Source organism: Sphaerodactylus townsendi, linkage group LG03, assembly GCF_021028975.2.
Source record: "Sphaerodactylus townsendi isolate TG3544 linkage group LG03, MPM_Stown_v2.3, whole genome shotgun sequence".
Lineage (NCBI taxonomy): Eukaryota > Metazoa > Chordata > Lepidosauria > Squamata > Sphaerodactylidae > Sphaerodactylus > Sphaerodactylus townsendi.
The window spans coordinates 17072412-17088199 of record NC_059427.1 but is presented as its reverse complement, the minus strand read 5'-3'; the positions used below and the strand labels follow the sequence as shown (position 1 = coordinate 17088199).

The 15788-nt window shown below is 44.6% G+C and overlaps 1 protein-coding gene across 1 annotated transcript; it reads left to right on the top strand.

Annotated features, from left to right (window-relative positions):
* Positions 1–2728: 2728 nt before the first annotated feature.
* Positions 2729–14931, top strand: LOC125430181 (E3 ubiquitin-protein ligase RNF113A-like). Its single transcript, XM_048492005.1, has 10 exons — positions 2729–2912; positions 5481–5557; positions 6480–6584; positions 6721–6828; positions 7295–7404; positions 8269–8375; positions 8550–8639; positions 10600–10693; positions 11779–11885; positions 13329–14931. Exons 1-10 carry the CDS (start codon positions 2744–2746, stop codon positions 13397–13399), a joined length of 1038 nt encoding a protein of 345 aa, XP_048347962.1. The 5' UTR covers positions 2729–2743; the 3' UTR covers positions 13400–14931.
* The last annotated feature ends 857 nt before the right edge of the window (positions 14932–15788 follow it).

The window sequence follows — 15788 nt, the reverse complement described above, 5'->3', positions numbered from 1 at the left end:
CTCACCTCCTGTAAAAAGCGAGGAGACTGTAATAGAAGGGGGAGGGCGGGGGACTGAGATCGAAGGCAAGAAATGGAACTGAGCATTGCAAAGTCCAGTCGTTCCAAAGAAAGGTCTGAAAAAGACAAATAAAAGGTGTTCCACTCCTGATAGATATGGAGTTCACACAAAACGAGTTAAGAGTGTGTCATACTTGGGTTGAACCAAAATCTTAAGCAATGGGAAATGTTAACTAGAGAGATCCACTGAAGAGCAGCAAAAATGGCAAGAAGGCAATGCAAAGAGTCTGGGAGATTCTTTAGCTTGAGCAGAAGGTTTTGAGGGAAGTAGAAAAAGCCTCATGATCGCAAAAAAATCATTGGTTCCTAGATGGGTTTTATAGGAGAAAAGCCTTACCCATGATGAAAGTGTCATATATAAAGCCGCGTGTTGTTGCACAAGGCTACAGCCAAACCTATCTGCAAGATTCTTGAAGAAACTTTTTCTCCTACAGCTAAAAGCGAGTCTTTGAAGGCCATATGTCTTACCTTAGCTGTAAAAAGAAGAATATATGGTTTGAAGAGTCTTCATTAGCGGATTTTTTTCTACTGCTTACCTGGAATGCTCCTTTGAGATTCAGGGAGATTTTATAATGCAAACCAATTTCACCGGCTTTAAAACTAAAACAACAGAACCAGGTGCTACTTCTGAAGAAGTCTTTTGCATATGGGCTTCGTCAATCTCTGCAGAAAGATTTGGAATCAAGTGCTTAAAATGTGATTGTTTGTTAAACCTTGGTTTCAATAAAAGTAGTACTTCGATCCATGTGTGTACAACAAAAGGTTCAAATGACAACCAAATCATCATTGTTAGTGTCATTCGGTGATTTGTAATGCGTTTGCCCGAAAGCTAAAACTGATGAAGCAAGTAATTCAGTTTTATACTGGAGCTAAGCAAGCATTTTAAGAAGAAGTAAAAGATCTAGGATATCTAAAGGTCCTATCTAGGTATTGAAATGGCTCACAATCCTGAAGGGTGGTCTTGTGGTTGCTACAATCCAAGAAAATAGGAGAGCTTGTTAAAACATGTGTGGTGTAAACAGATGCTGGAAACATTTGATACTCCTGTATTAGGTTGATTTTTTCTTAAAACTGAGAATGTGATGTTTTATTTGACCAAACCTTGGATCTCCTGTCGTTCTGTAATTGGAAAGTCTTTGTGTTTTGAGAGTAATTAGGACAAGATTAGATAGATATTGCTTATGCAGTAAAGCGTGTTAAGTAGAAGAAGAGTTTCCCAGAACCAGCACCACGGTGACTGGCAGTAATGTCCAAGAGTTGTCAGATATGTTGAAAGGAGCGAAGCAATAAAAGGTTTATTGAGATTTGTCCTGATGACAGTAACATCCACCTGTCAGCAGTAGCGATGTAGCTCTTTTGCAGAAGAGACATGACAGAAAGTCATGTTCTGGGTTTTAATTAAGTATGCAAACTCTGAGCTCACAACCTGTCAGTAGCTGGAAAGCTAGGAAACAGAACTTACAGTAGCATTGTCAACTTCTGCGGAAGCTGAAGTTCTGTTCACTTTTCTGAAACTCTGTTCCAAGAACTTTTCATGGACTCAACAACTGTTAACTGATCTGAAGATGCAATGTGTATGAAAAAGCCTGTGAAAATCTTAGAAGATTCCCCAAACATGCATTCATATGGCTAATAATAGGAAAGCTTGAAAAGCAAGGGAGCAAATACATAAAGGTGCAGTTAAATACCAAAATGCTCAGGGGAGTTGGAATTCAAAAAAAAGGAATTTGACATTAAATTAGAGTATGTACCTACCTATGAGCAGTAACTGTGCAGACATCTTGGCCAAGCAGGTACTTTGCACAAGTACAGAAACTCTATTACCCTGGAACTTTGGTATTGTGACTGTATCCAATGTGTGTTTGCATGATGTGTAATGTAACCATTTAGAATGTATTGTAAATGCTCTTTGTAAATAGATGATCTGTACCATTAAGATGAGAAGGGGTGTCCAGGAATCAAAATAAAAGAGGGTGTGCATCTTTGTGCACCAGATCATGAAGATCTAGATGACAGCACCACCTGTCAGCCAAGAGTCAGTTTAACAAAGCCTGGTGAATTGTAACTGAATCAAAACCAGTCTGATCTGGTGCTGTGGCCTTCCAATGTGATTGGGCGAAGTGTTTGTATAATAGTAGAGCACTATCTGTGCACATGAGCTGTTAGGGTTATATGTTTGCTGCGAAGCATGCTGCCGGATTGTTCTCTGATATTCACTTGTATATAGCTTGCACCTGTGAGTAAAATTCCTTCTTTGAAGTGAAGCTACTGTGTGGGTGGAGTTATTTGTCTGCTGTGCCAAGCCGTCTTCAACTGCACTTATCTTGTCTGGTAACGCACCTTTCCGCTGAGAAAACGCACACTCTGTCATATCAGTGCAACCGAAGCTCTAGGCCCCCTACTTTGGATTGCAGTTAAACTTTGGGTTAACTTCTGATTGTGCGGAGGAGTTAGGCATGCCTCATCTAATTGGATTATTTTGTTTTGTAAGGAGCTACATATGTTTGCCTCCCCCATTCTGTTCACGAGTTAGTATGCGTCATTTTTCTAGCGATGTATAGTTGTTGACTATAGTAATTGATATTTTGGTCCTTTTTAAATATTGAATGACGTCAGTATTGCTTATGCGTGGAGTTCAGCGGAAGTCAGCGATTGTCGGGCGCCGCTCTAGCCTTTCTGCATCTATGGCAACGCACGCCTTTGCGGCACCCGGAAGGAGCAAGAGCGTCTTCGTCTCCGCAAAGTTGAGTCGCATGGGGGACGCTCAGCCCGTTTGCAGTTTCCTGTTCAAGAAACGTCGCCCCGCGACGGGGAGGGGTCAGCGCAAGAGGCCCGGAAGCGACCGGGAGTCCGGTGAGTGAGGGGCTCGTCTTCCGCCCCTGCCCCATTTTGGGGCATCTGGGTGGGCAAACGCGGGAGGGAAGCGTCGGGGCTGAGTTGGGTTGAGGACCTCAATCTAATGGCTGTTTGGGGTGTCGTTGGCTCCATAGCAACGGGCTGGGCCATGATCCCAGGGTTGTTTTCTGTTGTTCTTTTGCTGCCATCAGAGTGACGCCTGGGCAGGACTAGCTGGCTGACAGCAACTGAGTTGTTGGCATGGATTTGTCATCTTGGGTTCTGCATTCAAATTCTCTGGAGTCTTAGTGGTGACATCTAAAAGACTGCCTCTGAACAAGAAGGCTGCAATCTGTGAATATAAACTGGGACCCAGCTACACCCGATGACTACGCACAGCGCATATGCAAATAGAATTCAGTGGTACCAGTTTCTACCAGCATGGCCAATTGGCCATGCTGATAGAGGCTGATGGGAATTGTAGTTCCTGAACATCTGGAGAGCCTAGGTTCCTGCACCCCATTAGTCAGGGGTAGGGAACCTGCGGCTCTCCCAGATGTTCAGGAACTACAGAATTCCCATCAGCCCCTACCAGCATGGCCAATTGGCCATGCTGATAGAAACTTGATAGGAATTATACGGTTCAGGCCTGTTTATCTGGAAAACTTGCGGTCTGGTTTAGTCTGAAAAAGGACAGGCTGGGTTTTTAAATTTTAAACTACGAAGGGAATGCTGAAGCCACCATTGCAGCATAATAGACATAGACAAATCTCTGTATATAAACAACAGTCACCCTGAATTTAGTTGTTGGAACATGTGCTGAATGGAGGAATATTTCATGGTGTATTCCAGATGAGCGCCTGGATTAACCACTCATTTCATGCTGTTTCTATCTGCTCTTCCTCAGAACATACATTCTTTCCTAATATGTTGACTAGATCTCAACCTTCAACATAACAGCACTTTCATGAAAAATATTTCCATTTTCATATTCTAAGAAACATCCAAATGCAAAAGAATGTAACAGTGAACATCAAGCATACTTGCTATTATGATATCTCTTATCAAGCCTTATTGCAATTCTGCGGTCTGCATGATAGAATCATAGAGTTGGAAGAAACCACAAAGGCCATCCAATCCAACCCCCTGCCATGCAGGAACACAATCAAAGCACTCCCAACAGATGGCCATCCAGCCTCTATTTAAAAACCTCCCAAGAAGGAAACTCCACCACCTTTCGAGGCAGCATATTCCACTGTTGAACAAGTTTGAATCCATTACTCTGTGTCCTTGTCTCTGAAGCAACAAAAAACAAACTTGCTCTCTCTTCAACTTGACATCTCCTCAAATATTTAAACATGGCTATCATGTCACCTTGCAATCTCCAAACTAAATGTACCCAGTTCCCTAAGTCTGTCCTAATAAGGCATGGATTCCAGAACTTTTATGATTGTGGTCACCTCCTCTGGACATGCTCCAGCTTCTTGAATTGTGGTGTCCAGAACTGGACATAGTATTCCAATGTTGTAGGATGTGCTGATTCTGCTCCCCAAAAATCTGACCAATGCGGAATAGAATGGCACGATTACTTCCCTTAGTCTAGACGCTGTACACTTGAACAGCCGTAAAGGTTTGGACTAGTACATGTGTGCATCTAATCATATTAAGCCATTAAATCCTCTGTCTTAGTTACTCACAGGTATGGATCTTAAACATGGATTACAAACATTTTTAAAGCTGTATTACTACTGGATCCTCTATATGTTGATTAGATATTGTTTAAACATTTATACAGGCAGAAACACTGCAATATTCCATACAATCATATAGATACATAAATCTGACACATAAATGATATGATTAACAAATTATAAAAACCAGAAATAATCAGTTTGTGTCTTCAAGCAGAAAGGTGTACAGGTATTTAATTGGTGAATCCACCATTCCTCTAATTGTAATAAACACCTTTTGACATCCAGGTGATTATAACCATTGTTGTTTGTATACAGCATTTGCGTTTGTTGTGGATGGGACAACATTAATCTCTGTGTATTATGCCATGATGTTGTCTTCAGTTCAGTGTCGCTTCATTGTTTAAAATTTGAAAATACAGCCTGTCATATTTTTAGATTAAACAATTTGCATGTACGCAGAGTATAGTTATTAGCTGTAGCAGGGTTACAGTTTATGTTTATATCTTTGGTTTGAGTTTTTTTCTGTAATTTTATGGTTTACACATTCTGTAAATACGAGCTGGTATGGGATCAAGCAATGAGGAAAGGCTTTTGGTTTGACTTCCTGTCTGTCAGGATCCCTTTGTGATGAGAATGCAGAGTAGAGTGACTAGGACATTCTCATGGGTCTTCCCTAAAAAGACTCCTCTTGAGGGGAATGTTTTCTTCTTCTGTGGGGATAGGTCAGAAATAAAGCATGACTTTCTGAAATAACGTGACTTGCCTTTCCGTGTGAGAATTAGCTGGGCAGGTATGGGTTTGCTAGTCAAATGGAGAGTAACAACATGCCAGCGTTCCATCCCTTTCTGTATGTGCTGGAGTTGACAAAGGTTGTCTCCCTTCTATTCAACAGACAGCAGCAACGATGAAGGTAGCACTGTGGTCAGGAAGGAGAGACGCAAAGAAATTTCCAATCCGATGATTCAGAAGGTGATGCATGCAACATAAACTGGATGGGTGGAATGTCCTGGAGGCAGGATTTTTAAGGTGTTCCAAATCCCTTAATGATACTGGAGTCTTAAAAGTGTTAATACAAACCTTGTATGGCAGCGATGGCGAACCTTTTTGAGACCGAGTGCCTAAACTGTAACCCAAACCCTACTTATTTATCGCAAAGTGCCAACACGGCAATTTAACCTGAATACTGAGGTTTTAGTTTAGAAAACTAGTTGGCTCCCTCTTCCTCCGCCCCACCCACTTGAGCAGGGGCCAGCCTGCTCTAGCCTCCAGCAAGTCCTGCACGCACTGCTCTGTGCCTTTCTAGCATCTCTGCCTCCTCTGAGCCCTCCCCCCGCCCCCTGGGCAACAGCCACCTGGAGCACAGGCACCGGGCCCACCAGCCGAGTCCTCCCTGCTCACCGTGGTGCACGCACGTTGTGCTCGGTGGCCCAGGCCAGCCTAGGGGTGTGTGTGTGTGTGTGGGGGGGGTGATTTTCCACCCCCCACATGATGAACTCTGTGTGCGTGTGCCCACAGAGAGGGCTCCGAGTGCCACCTCTGGCACCATAGGTTCGCCATCACTGTTGTATGGGGATGGCAAAATTGAAGGGGGAAAAACATTCACATTTGGTTTGTAGGTGCTTGGGATTTTTCCAGCCTTGCCTTAAGGAGGCTTGTTTTAAACTTAGTTTTTAACTATTTGCCTAAGGGCTATAAGCTGAAAAGTACAACGCTGTCTTATCTTTTTTTCAGAGCACCCCTGTGCTCCTGTATTCACTTTGTGAATATTTCCGTTTCTGCAGCTAGGGAACTGAAGCAGAATCTAATATTTTTTGCTGAACCTTGTATGACTTTGGACATGAACATGCGAAGGGTCTGACATCTCATTCCCTTGGTTTTCTCCATCTTTCAGACCAAAAGAATTGTAAAGGACAAGACATCCTACAGATCAAGCAGCAGCGAGGATGAGACCAAATCTGAGGGCGTGGGAGTCGCATACAAGTCTACGAGATCTGCGGTATGGGTGCTTTAGCAGGAGCACAGTCGTTTGGGTCAATTGATACGCTTTGGGCCAGTGATTCCTGCTTTGGCATTCTGCCTGCCTGTGACTTGCTGTCCCTTCCTGACCTACCAGTACTCTTTATGTATTTCAGAAACCAGTGGGTCCAGAGGACATGGGGGCAACAGCCATTTATGAACTGGACACAGAGAAGGAGAAAGATGCTCAAGCCATCTTTGAACGTAGTCAGCAAATCCAGGAGGTAAGTGGGTCTGTAGAGAGGTAGCATTGATGGTTTTAAAAGGGGATTAGGTGGATGCATGCAGCAGAGGTCCATCTAGGGCTACTAACCATGGTGACTAAAAGGAATCTCCAAATTCAGAGGCAGAAAACCTTTAATTACCAAATTTGAAGAAGTGAGAAGCGGTAGCCTTGTCTATTCCCTGTTTTGTCGGCCCTTCGGGGCAACTGGTTTGCTCCTTCATGAAGCAGGATGCTGGACTAGATGGGCTACAAGTCTGATCCAGTATAGCATGTCCTTTGTTCTTAAGGGCAAGATGTACATTCCCTACATTAAAAAAAACCCCTTCATTCTCTGCCACGATTCGAGGCAGCTTCGCATGGTTTCTGTGTCCAGAATTATCATGGGAGCTGCATCAAAATGGTCATGTCTTAGCTTAAGCCATATTGTTGACCATTTTGTTCTTTCCTGTCTTTCTCTGTTTCAGGAACTCCGAGGGAAAGAAGATGATAAGATTTACCGTGGAATCAATAATTATCAAAAGTATGTGAAGCCAAAGGATACATCCATGGGGAATGCATCCTCAGGCATGGTCAGGTAAGGCAGGAAAACCTGGCGATTCTCCCTGGGGAAAAAAAGCATATGCACTGTCACCAAGGATAGTGATAACTCTGTGTGCGCATGTTTAAGCAAAGACTGCCAATTGAGTCCTCTGCCTACAAAACATTGAATGCTTTCAAGTGTCATTATTAATTCTGCATCAAAGTCCTATTTTTAAATTCCGTACCTTATCAGGGGCTGATGGATTTTGAGCTACCTAATGTAGGAATGGGTTTCTGGGAAGAAGTTGCAGAGTGATCCTCTTTTTGATAGACGGTTGTTTTGGATTACTATAATCCACCTCATTTTTATGTCAGTTTTCCTCCAGATAACTCAGGGGGTAGTTTCCCCCTCCATTTTCTATCATAATCATCTTGTGAAATATGTTAGACTAAATGTGGGTCTGAACCTAGGTAAATAAATAAGACACCAAAAAAGAGCAACTGCTATTTAAGGGTGTCTATGCCATGATGAGAAAACAGCTTTTATTACACTTTTGCATTAAAAAAAAGAAGAGAACTTGCAATTATCACTTATTATTCTACCAGTTTTTGAACATTTATCTTATTGTAGTAGTATGATTCGGGCCCCTTCCGCACAGGCAGAATAATCCACTTTCAATCCACTTTGCAATGGGATTTGACTGTGCGGAATAGCAAAATCCACTTGCAAATAATTGTGAAAGTGGATTGAAAGTGCATTATTCTGCATGTTCAAAAGGGGCCTTGGAGAGCAAAGCGACCCTGAATTACTATAGCCTTCCTTTTACCTTGCTGCTCTCAGACCTTATTCTGCCCTCATTCTTGCTGCTCCTTCATCAGGCCCCCAACTTTGTCCTGCATCTTCTGTTCCTTATTTCAGAAAAGGACCCATACGAGCCCCAGAGCATCTCAGAGCCACAGTGCGGTGGGACTACCAACCTGACATCTGTAAAGATTACAAGGAAACTGGGTTTTGTGGTTTTGGAGGTAACTGTCTTTTCATCTACTTTCCTGGCTGCAGATCTATACCCTGCTGCACTCTGTAACAGGAGAATGCCTGAGCAGAGAGGTTCATCTCTGCAGGTTTGTTAGCAGCAGGAAGGAAGTGGTCAGGGGTGAATGCAGACACTCACATTTTTACCCTTTTTGTTTTTCTTATAGACAGCTGTAAATTTCTCCATGACAGGTCAGATTATAAGCATGGCTGGCAAATTGAACGGGAGCTGGATGAAGGACGCTACGGAGTTAATGGTATGAGCAGTCCCTGTTCTCGTGCTTGCAGAAATTCTGATGCTGGATCGCATCTTACTCTAATTGAATGAAAGAGCAGGAATGAAGTTATGAGATTTGTGCATGATTGAAAACTTAGAGGACCTGAATTCTGCAGAGGACAGGATTATTTATTAAACCACCAACATTAATAATGAATCATTTGGCTTTAATTGCAGGCCTGGGTTTCACTGGTAAATCACTGGGTACAGGACTTGCTAACATCAGCGAAACGGGCTGCTTTTAAAGTTTCAGTATTCAGCATATTTAAATATCTTTCCATGTGATACTTCTTGTGTGACACTTTAAAATGTTTGGATTGGCTCTCATTAGTTACATACTCATTCTTGACGTTTCCACCCTTTTCAGGATGTTGTTGTTTTGACTCTTTCTTAAAGGGCAGGTCTTCTTGAACCCATGCCCCTGGGCATTTCTTGGATTTCCCCCCTCAGTCGTTCAGCTGGGCGCTTATAAGCTTTTTTCTTGCAGCCAACATATTGAGATTTCGAAACTTTGTCTGCAACCATTTTTCTGAAAATGCTGCTCAAGCAATCTGAGTTTGGCTCCCAGGACTTCTCAAATCCATTCATATCCATTATGTTACTGTGAACGAACGTATCTTCCCTTGTCACGCATCCTGTTTTAAGATGTTCACCACCTTTGCCCCAGGAGACTGGTCAACATGGAGACAGCCTGCTCATCGCAAACCATTTGCATCTCTTGCAACTGGATCTCTCCTTCCTCCCATGTGTGTAACTCTGATCTGGAGGAACCGGGTTTGATTCCCCGCTCTGCCGCCTGAGCTGTGGAGGCTTATCTGGGGAATTCAGATTAGCCTGTGCACTCCCACACACACCAGCTGGGTGACCTTGGGCTAGTCACAGCTTTTCAGAGCTCTCTCAGCCCCACCTACCTCACAGGGTGTTTGTTGTGAGGGGGGAAGGGCAAGGAGATTGTAAGCCCTTTTGAGTCTCCTACAGGAGAGAAAGGGGGATATAAATCCAAACTCTTCTTCCTCTTCTTCTTAAAGTGCCATCAAGTCGCAGCTTACCGATGGCAATCCGGTAGGGCTTTCAGAGCAAGAATATCACAGTTCTCTTTGCCTTCCTCTGGAGAATCTTGCTTGGTGGGCTCCCACTCAAGTACTGACCGTGCTTATCTTCCAGGATCTGGTGAGATCAGGCTAGCAATTCAGAATGTATATTTTCAGTGCATGGCAGTTACTTGTTTGCCTACAAAGTGAGTAATTCTAAGTTGCTGCTTTCCACTTGCTCAGTATTGATGCCCCCTTTCCTCAAGACAACTGTGTTCTGCAACTAGCACCAGAGCTATCAAAGAAGGAGCTGGTTATTCCTGCCATGTACCTGAAAATATCTAAGGCCTACTTCTAGCTGACCAAGACAGCCCTCTTTCACTTCGGGATGGAGCAGGGGGTCAGTGGCAAAGCCTCTGCTTGCGTACTGAAGGCCCCAAGTTCAGCCCCCCAGCCCCTTGAATTAAAAGGATGAGGTCATAGGCAATGTGAAAGTTTTCTGCCTAAAACACTGGAGGGCTCCTTCCAGTCAAAGCAGACAGTCCTTTTATCTCAACAGGCCAGTGGTTTGGCTCAAAATACGGACAGCAGACAATTTTGTGTATCCTGCTATGGATGCAAAGCAGTCCAATGGGTGGATGTGGATTGTCCCCACATGCCTGATATTTTTGCTAGATCGAGATAATATTTTAAAAAGTTTAATGAAGTTTTTGGTTAGCTGAGTAATTAATTTAAAATATCTATAACGTGCTTTTTTCAGTTTTTAGCTCATTGAGCCTAGTAGTGTTGTATTGACTTCAGAGATGCCTTTGCTGGCAAAGAACAGTTTTCTATCCCTTGAGTGGATGCAAGTTTATCACATCCCATTATGGGCAGGAGCAGTAATTAGTGATCCCTTCTCTTGTTTAGATGATGAAAACTATGAAGTCAGTGACGATGATGAGGAGCTGCCGTTCAAGTGTTTTATCTGTAGAGGCTCCTTCAAGAATCCAGTGGTGACCAAGTAAGCCAGCTGGGGGGACTTCTTTCATCCAGATGTTGGGGCTTCAAAAAAATTACCATGCGGACTTTGTGTACATGGAAGTGATTGTGTCTCTGTGGAAGACATTTGGGCCTTAAGGAGCAGCAGTGGCGTAGGAGGTTAAGAGCTCGTGTATCTAATCTGGAGGAACCTTGTTTGATTCCCAGCTCTGCCGCCTGAGCTGTGGAGGCTTATCTGGGGAATTCAGATTAGCCTGTGCACTCCCACACACGCCAGCTGGGTGACCTTGGGCTAGTCACAGCTTCTCGGAGCTCTCTCAGCCCCACCTACCTCACAGGGTGTTTGTTGTGAGGGGGGAAGGGCAAGGAGATTGTCAGCCCCTTGGAGTCTCCTGCAGGAGAGAAAGGGGGGATAAAAATCCAAACTCTTCTCTTCTTCTTCTTCTTAACCTGGATGCACTTCTGGGGCATACATATGTTTAGGGGCATACATATGTTCAGGGAGAAGTCATGCCTCAGTTGTGAGCATTTGTGTTGCATGCAAAAGATCCAGTGTTGAGCCCTTTACACCTCTGTAAAGTATTTCAGCTTGCAGGTGTTGGGAAAGACCCTTCTCTGCCTGAGACTGTAAATCAGTGGCTCTCAACCTGTGGGTTGGGATCCCTTCGGGGTGTCGAACGACCCTTTCACAGGGGTTGCCTAAGACTCTCTGCATTAGTGTTCTCCATCTGTAAAATGGATAAATGTTAGGGTTGGGGGTGACCACAATATGAGGAATTGTATTAAAGGGTCGCAGCATTAGGAAGGTTGAGAACCACTGCTGTAAAAAGTAGTTACCAACCAGTGTAGACAGTAGTGGTCTAGGCAGACCAATAGTCCAGTTCGATACAAGGCCCTACATACGTTCTCATGTAGTTGCAGGATTTTTCCATGTGCAGAAGAAATCACAGAATTTGGAACTGAGAATAGAGTTCAAAATCCTGAGAACTGCCCTCTACCCTTCAAACAGGCCAATAGCATGATGGTCTACGAATGTGTGACAGCTGCCCTTTCTACTCTCTGCTAAAGATATAATAAAGATGCTGCTTGTCTTTCTGCTCTTTTCAGGTGTAAACACTACTTTTGTGAGAGTTGCGCCTTGCAACATTACCGCAAGACCCAGCGATGTTATGTATGTGACAAGCAGACCAATGGAGTCTTCAACCCCGCCAAAGGTACTTGGGCCTGCAGTGGGGGCATCTTGTACTTAAATGAGGGATAGCTTCTCTGTCTTGTGCAAGGCTTCTGCTTGGATAGCTCAGGGGTCTGCAACCTGCAGCTCTCCAGATGTTCATGGACTACAATTCCCATCAGCCCCTGCCAGCATGGCCATGCTGGCAGGGGCTGATGGGAATTGTAGTTCATGAACATCTGGAGAGCCGCAGGTTGCAGACCCCTGGGATAGTTCATGAGCTTTCAAACTATAAGACAGTAACATTGGGGGAAAATAGGTAGCTATTTTGGATATGTTCTATTATTATTGCTTCTAATCTAAACCTTAATAGAAAAGGACAACTAAAAGCCTTTCGAAAGTTGCAGGGGGCAGAGTCCCATGTCCCTCCCCCATTACTGAGCATGCCGAGGCACCCAATCATCCCAGTCCCTATCTCAGCAGGCAACCTGCTAGTTTCTCTGAGCTCACCCACAGAGGCTGCACCCCTCCTCCCGGTCCTGATCTCAGTGGGGTTGCTCTGGACTCGCTCCCTCATCACAGTGTCACGCCTGGAGCTTCTCCTGGCATCTGCCATTGTGGTGACAGCTGCTACAGAATAGTGGGGACACTCCAGGCTTGGCCAAGCTGCCAGGGGATGCTGGCAACCACCAAAAATAGGGTGCATTCTCTGAGCATGTGCTAAGAACTTTCATCCATTTTGGGGGGAATATAAACCCCCATTATTTTTTTAAAAAATATTTGGATTTTTCTGCGGTTTCTTGAGTCTGTAGAAAAATCTGTTGGGAGTTAGCATGTCCCCTACTTGTAGTTTAAGTATCCGCAGATAGGGGGCACACTTTGGAATTAGATGTGTAGCAGAGACTTAACACATGTTTAAAAATAATATATCGGGAGTCCTACGGATGTTGGAAACAAGGGCTAGTTATCTTTACTGTTGATTCCAAGTTCTAGGTTAGCATTTGACCCATTGGGGTGATCCTCTGTCTCTTTGTAACTGATAGGAATAGATGGGATATTTGTGGCTGATGTCTTCAGAGGCATGTCACAGTAAATGGGTATTTCTCTCCATAACACAAAACATATCTTACCATCACATGATTCTGAAGATGCCAGCCACAGATGCAGGTGAAACGTTAGGAGCAAAAATCTACCAGGCCAGACAGACTAGAAGACCCACAATAACCAGCTGATTCTGCCCGTGAAAGCTTTTGACAAAACACTGTTATGAATAAACAGAAGCGTAATTAAGGCCTGCAGAGCTGGAAGAGAACCTGCTGCCACATGAGGCACACTTGAGGGTTGTGCTCTCTGACTTGCAGTCTCTAATGTCTCATCCTCTGAGTGGGAATTCTACCCATAGGAATCTTCTACAAATATATATATATTTCCAATATGGCTGTTAGGAAGCGTGCAGCTTCAACTGTTTTATCTTCTTCCCTTCCAGAGCTAATAGCCAAGCTGGAGAAGCACAAGGTTGAAGAGGGAGCCCAAGAGGCCGAGGAGGAACCAGAATAGCCCTTCTCAGCTTTCATCACTGCCTCAGATCCCTTCCTGAAAAGCTCGTTTTGTAACTTAAATAAATGAACTGGTTTCTACTGGTTTGCAGTTCCATGTGAGGTGAGGCTCTGTGGGTCATGACCCACCTCCTGCTGCTCCCTCCAATGCTTAATTCTTTCACAAAGGTTATACCCTGCCTTTCTGCCCTGATAAGGGCCACCAAGGTAGCTAACCGATTAAGAACATCTTTACCTGTATAATTCACTAACATGCAAAGTGTTGCAACGACAAACACTCAGCCAATGGGCACGCAGGACAGTCCTGGGCACCTATTGGTTGGGGGTTTGCCGTTGCACTCAAAAACTGTGGTGGGGAAGTCATTCCTTGCAGTCTGCTGCCCCAGCCCCCCTCCCAATGACCTCCCCATTGCCCTGCCTGTCCTCCAACCTCCTTCCTGGGCCCTGCGGAATACTGATAGTAAGCTGCCAATATTTTGTGAGGACTGGCAGAAGCCCCCACCATCCCCCACTCCCACCCAGGATCAAGTCCCCCACCTCCTTTCCCAAGACCTCCAGGTGTCAGAAAGCAAGGTGAGGGGAAAAGCAGACCTGATCTTGTATGCTAGACACACACAGAGCAGGCCCCACAAACAGCTTGCCAACCTCCAGGTGAAGCCTGGAGATCTGAACTTGCAAGTGACCTGTCTAGAGTCCCATTGCATTCAGCACAAGGGGCTTTACTACTAGTATGTAGTAAATTCACATCTGAAAACCGGAGCGTGCAGGCAAGGGCACGCATACAAAAACATAAAAATTATAACACTGGGGCAGGAAGGAGGAAACACTCAATGGGACAAATGTCTTCTCCCACTGTGGCAAGGCAGCAGTAGAAGGGGACAGGAGACTGGCAAGAAACTGGTTCTGTTAAAATAGTTTCTTGTGCAATTCAAACAATGGTTCAGGCAGAGGCCCAGAAAAAAATGGAAGCGTCTTTCCCTGAAAACGTAGGTCAAGCTGCTTGTTGCTTCAGAGCCTCGGAAAAGGGAGGTGGGAGGTAACCCCAGACGTGGTCATATAATTCGGCCTGACAGTTTCAGGGCCCTAAGAATCTGTTAGGGTGGGTGATTTCATCTTGTTAGCATCCCAGCTCATAGGTCGAGAGTATTTGTTTAGTAGGATCCAGTGCAACTGCAGGACATCTGGTCTAATTGGCAAACACATCTGGTTAGTTGAATAACCTGGCTATCAACAGACCTGACTGGGCAAGTAACATCATTTACTATACCTCTGATTGGTTAACGAAGCCAGGTTGAGCACATAGGGACGATCTTTCATTCTGTTTTTGCCTAGCAACGTTAGACACACCTACCCTTTTTGTTAACAAAATCTTGTCTTGGACTGTAAAACTCTATTGGACTCAAGTCTTACAAGTAATGCCAGGATTTTAAACCAACTGTGCTCAGTTATAGTCTATTTTTTTATCCTCACTGTTAACTGCTCTTTTGTTGACTATTTCTGCCCAATTTGATAATAAAACACTGTGCTTATGTATTGAGGTGTTTCAATTCGGAAGGTTTCAGCTATTTAGGCTGCTATTGGTGACAGCTACCAACAGTGGTGGGATCCAAAAATGTTAGTAACAGGTTCCCATGGTGGTGGGATTCAAACTGTGGCGTAGCGCCAATGGGGCTGGGCGTGGCGCAACGGGGGCGTGGCCAGGCATTCCTGGGGCGGGGCATTCCTGGGCGGGGCTGTGGCAAGGAAGGACGCAGCCGCTGCGCCGGTCCTTGGGCAGGAAACGAATGCATGCAGGCCCAGGCTGCCACGCACACCGGTGCACCTCCCGCTAGATTGCTTCAAGTTCTGCGTGCTACTGCTGAGAGGAGGGGCGTAACTAAGGCAAAAATCACATGGCAAAATCACCAATTAGTAACCCCCTCTAGGCACACACAAATAATTAGTAACCTGCTCTTGGGAACCTGTGAGAACCTGCTGGATCCCACCTCTGGCTACCAGACTCACTGTTTTCTGGAATTTGCCTTGTAAGGATCCTACCTTGCAAGGGTGACCTTGATTTAGTCCCAGGTGGACTGGAGGATTTGTCCTTTGGTCTCTGGCTGTTGGGGTGGAAAAGGACTGGTTGTGGCACTATCTTGGGAGTGTGATAATTTACACTTTAGCCTTTTCGGTTCTGTCTCGCTTGATCTTGCCCCTACATAGGCTTTCCCTTTAAAGCTTCTTGACAGGAAGTCTCCCTGGAGCGAGTGTGACCAGGTTTTGGTGCCATGACCAAGGCCATTCTCTTAGTCTCAGAAATCAGGTCCTCAGAAGATAGCCAATGGGCCTTTCAAGTTAATAAGGGAGCAGGTGGTCCTTAAGGTAAATTAATCCCAAACTATATAGGGCTT

Excerpts from the sequence above, each read along its gene's own strand:
- LOC125430181 (XM_048492005.1), top strand. The coding sequence starts at position 2,744 with ATGGCAACGCACGCCTTTGCGGCACCCGGAAGGAGCAAGAGCGTCTTC. Across the intron at positions 5,558-6,479 it reads CCAATCCGATGATTCAGAAG|ACCAAAAGAATTGTAAAGGA; the intron begins GTGATGCATGCA and ends TCCATCTTTCAG. Across the intron at positions 10,694-11,778 it reads AAGAATCCAGTGGTGACCAA|GTGTAAACACTACTTTTGTG; the intron begins GTAAGCCAGCTG and ends TGCTCTTTTCAG.